This window comes from Cibotium barometz, chromosome 35 (assembly GCF_041138505.1).
Source record: "Cibotium barometz isolate CiBa-2024 chromosome 35, ASM4113850v1, whole genome shotgun sequence".
NCBI lineage: Eukaryota > Viridiplantae > Streptophyta > Polypodiopsida > Cyatheales > Cibotiaceae > Cibotium > Cibotium barometz.
In genome coordinates this window covers 35,332,623-35,336,779 of record NC_141080.1, presented here as the reverse complement: position 1 = coordinate 35,336,779, position 4,157 = coordinate 35,332,623, and the positions used below count along the sequence as shown (strand labels likewise).

The window sequence follows — 4,157 nt, the reverse complement described above, 5'->3', positions numbered from 1 at the left end:
GCTTTCTAATGGGATGGAAGAGAAGAAGTGCCAGAAAGAGTTGAAAAATATAACAATAGAAATTTCATTTCCAATCAAATCATTATTATGCAAAGTGTTTCCTTTCACAAAATAAAAATATAACGATAGAAATTTCATTTCCAATCAAATCATTATTATGCAAAGTGCTTTCTTTCACAAAATCTCCAAATATAAAAAGGGGTTATTTAATAACTCCATCCAAGAGCATACCATAGGTATGTTTACATATTGGACCCATCGAGAAGTTAGTCAGGAAATCAAATGACTTTATTCTTGAGATGAAAGTTTCCATAGATATGTAGTTATTCATAATCTTTGTATCTTATAATCCCATGGCAAGGCTACCATTTAGCCAATCTTTCTGTATGTCTGGAGACAGTGCATGAAGAGGGTCACAATACATAATTTCTTTGTTTCCCACAGGAGACTTATAAATAGCTATTCCTTTCACAGGATCATACATCTCATAGTGGTTTGCAAGTTGCTTTCCTCCTTCCAATGGTAGATCCAAGATGAATTTTGGAACATTAAATCCAGCAGTAACTCCTTGCACTTGTTTCTCTAAGTTTATTATTGTGGATAATGGTGTCCGTAAATCTTCCACCCCTTCAACATCAAAAATAACATCTTTAATCTATGATGGTGTGATGCATGCATGGGAGAAATGTACAGACTTAGTTGATGAAAAACATAGGTAGGTTAGAGGGAGGAGAAATACCTTTAACCATCTCGCCTTGGTATACATAATATGGATGGATGTTATTGTAAGATAACTTCTTTATAAGGGCAGACATTGTCTCCACTGAGTCATTAACACCTCGCAATACAACGCTTTGGTTTCTTAATGTCACCCCATGTTGATACAATTTTAAAGCCGCTAATTCTGTAATCCATGTTATTTCATTCGGGTGATTGAAGTGAAGGTGAAGGGCCACATGCTTTCCTTGTTCTCTTCCTTTTGCCACCAAATTACAAATAACCTCTCTCCATGTGTGGTCATTTAGTACTCGCATTGGTGCTGCCGTCAGACCCCTTGTTCCAAACCTAGAATTCAAGAAATAAAAAATACATACCCATTCTTCAATTAAGGAAGATGAGTTCATCAAAAGCGATCAAGTTCTTACACATACTAAGGGTATGAACAATATTAGAAATCCCCAATTTAACATAAAAGGTAGTTCAAAAAGCATCCTTACATGTGGTTTTGCACAAGTTCAATAAATCTATATACATTTTAGACTTCCAATTAAATCCTTTTATATCCCAAGCATACACATTGAACTTGAGCTTAATTACGCTTACCTGCCATTCTTTTGATAACATTTACGTAACCCATTTTATTTAACTGCTTGAAGAGCCTATTATAATTATCAATTTCTAGATTTGCAGATGTTGTGTTTCACCTAAAGCGGCGGATGTGAGGCATCGACAAGAGAGTTGTGCCGATGTACTCGATGTCATCGGTTGAAAGGAAAAACATATCGCCCCCTGAAATTGTCAAGTCTTGAATTTGAGGTTGTGTCTTGAGATACTCAAATGCCTCTTTCCAACGTTCGCGGTTAGACTTTCCAAAACTTTGCTTTTTAAGTGTGCTGGTTTCACTCCCAACAATATAGCTTCTGTAGCAAAATCTACGACACAAAAACAATGTAGCTTTGGATATCAGGTTTGTAGATTTAGATTCATGGATATTGCAATTTTCAAAGAGTTTATACAAAATACTACTTGTTTAACTGTTAAGCTGCGCAGGTTTTTAGAGGTATAATATTGTTAGCATTCTAATGTTGGTATTAATCAAAACCATATCCTAGAGCAATGGAAAGGTGGACAAGAGAGAATACCTGCAATATATCGGACAGACAGTAGTAGATACAAGTGCAGCTTTGTCCGGGTAACGATGTATAAGGCCAGGCACGGGGCTTTGGAGCTGAGGATGGGCAGAAAACGAAAAAAGAAATGGTGAGTAAAGTATACATGGTGCCGTTTTGGGGGTATGAGTCAAGGAAGGATCAGAGATTGAAAGCGTACTTCCTCGGATAATGTATCTCGTAATGCCATGGGATGGTCTTGTTGCCAAGTAGAGGCCAGTGGAAGGAATTGCTTGCGAATGGGGTCGTTGAGGGCGTTGGTCCAATCAATGCAAGACAACACATAGGGCGTGAGAGAGATGCTCATAGGGGCCATCTCTATGCCGGCCATTACGTCTTGTCGAAAGGCGCTGTCGCTCGGGAGCACGTTCTCCAGAAACGCCAAGGCTTCATCTTTGCTTCGCATGGAATTGCTCACTTGCCAGCGATAGTCGAGAAAATCCACATCTTCCACGTTGGCGAACATGGGTATCTTTTTCCAAAATGCTTCCCCGCCGCCGCCGCCATGCAGGCCACCTACGGATGATCATCCAAGCAGCATGGTTAATTCCGTTAGAAGGCAGAAATTTAATTGTAAATCTGATTAAGTCTCAAAGCGAGCACATAGTACAACGTCAAAACCTAAGCTAGAATCAAGTTATACCATTGGCAGCGCTATCAGTTTGAAGAGGGGAAGCACCGACATGGCTAGCGACGGCTCGTATAGCAGGTATAGCTTTTACAGGAGCGCACCATGGTTGACGGAAGTGCGGGTAGTTCGCTGGGGATAGCCGCAAGCTCATCGTGGACAACTGCAGAGCCATAATAATATGTATTATGTATGTTAATGCTATAAGAGCTGGTAGCTCCTCGATTGCCCGGCTTCTTCTTTTATAGTCCACTCCAAGTGGCCACGTGCCTAATATCATCAGACACTGCCCATTGTAGAGAGGAGAGATTTCCTGGATTTTTCCAACATCCCACGTACCCCCCACATTGTGAATATGTGTACGTTGTATCTATGCCATACATACACTCTTAGAATCCTGAATACATATGACGTTTCATATAGAGATATATGAAAATGTATCTATGTCATGCATACACTTATATATATGTGAATTGTCAATACACTTTCCTATAGAGATACATGTTGGGGGATGACCCTTCACATTGTTGGTGATAGCTCAGTTGTAAAAGAATTCGGATGTCAAATCCTAGATGTGAGCTCGAACACCTCGAATGTTTTTCACCTCCTTGTAATCGCGCCCTTGCTTTGTGGGATAAAGGGGGTCTCTAGGTATTCTTTCCTTAATGCCAGTTTTTTTAATAGAAGAAATCCAGGTACTTATTGACACCTAATATTGCTAAGCGGCCCAAAATGGTCTTCAAATCCAAGATGTGATCACACGATAGACAAACGCGAGTGTACTACTGTGTGATAGACGCAATTGTAATGTTATTCCACTGTTGCTCGTAAATAAGAGAAGCAATGTCAAATAAAAGCCTTACATTTTTTCAGAACTAGTGAACCACATTAAGAGCTCTAGCTCAAAAGTCTTAGGCTGAACTTCACAGGTTAAATTTTATTTTTTTACAAAAAAGGTTGACTTTCAAAGCCACTAAAATCCCACAAGGTAAGCAATTCTTCTGCTTGGCCCTTACGTCTACCCTTTACAAAAAAGGCTTTTGTGCTCACACATCTGAATGTGAAGTGTTGGGACAAGGTAGCTATATGTAGCACCGTAACAAGGAAACTTGCAACAAAAGGTTGTAAAAGAGGGGCTAGACAGACTTTGAGGAGACACAAGGGAGTCCAACATTAATAGCCTAGAGGATACGGTGCCTCTTTAGATGTTTTTTGACCCCTTCTAGGTCCATTCTACCTGGCCCTCCCTTTAGAAGCATGGGAGCGTGTGTTCTAGTTAGTTATTTGAGTAAACCTGGGTTGCGTCCATGTAGAGAAGGTTTGCAACCAATGGCCTCCTTTATCTACTGCAACATAAGCGAGAAGTGTGAATCGCTTGGTTGTTAGCTTGACACATCAAACTTTGATGCATTGAGCCCACAACCACATGCAAATATGGCATTGCATGGAAAGAGCCCCTAAATAATTGATAACCTAGATGTGCATGAGCTTACTCTCAGCAATTTCCTTGACTAGTGTCCCTTGGAGGAATCGTGTATCCCACGAGGTTTTGGCAACTACCTAACCGGTTTTGGGAAGGTTAGCCTCAAAAAAGTTCTACCATATTAATAATATTAACAATATGTATAGTTTTTCATTAA

At 39.8% G+C, this 4,157-nt stretch overlaps 1 protein-coding gene across 1 annotated transcript; it reads right to left on the bottom strand.

Moving 5' to 3' along the window:
• Positions 1–270: 270 nt before the first annotated feature.
• LOC147618385 (uncharacterized) lies at positions 271–2,727 on the bottom strand. Its single transcript, XM_086775149.1, has 6 exons — positions 2,533–2,727; positions 2,050–2,405; positions 1,863–1,948; positions 1,425–1,652; positions 740–1,065; positions 271–627 (listed from the first exon to the last, which is right to left on the bottom strand). Exons 1-6 carry the CDS (start codon positions 2,690–2,692, stop codon positions 344–346), a joined length of 1,440 nt encoding a protein of 479 aa, XP_086631275.1. The 5' UTR covers positions 2,693–2,727; the 3' UTR covers positions 271–343.
• Between the last annotated feature and the right edge of the window lie 1,430 nt (positions 2,728–4,157).

Excerpts from the sequence above, each read along its gene's own strand:
- LOC147618385 (XM_086775149.1), bottom strand. The coding sequence starts at position 2,692 with ATGGCTCTGCAGTTGTCCACGATGAGCTTGCGGCTATCCCCAGCGAAC. Across the intron at positions 1,949-2,049 it reads GAGATACATTATCCGAGGAA|CTCCAAAGCCCCGTGCCTGG; the intron begins GTACGCTTTCAA and ends GCCCATCCTCAG. Across the intron at positions 1,653-1,862 it reads GTCTGTCCGATATATTGCAG|ATTTTGCTACAGAAGCTATA; the intron begins GTATTCTCTCTT and ends TTTGTGTCGTAG.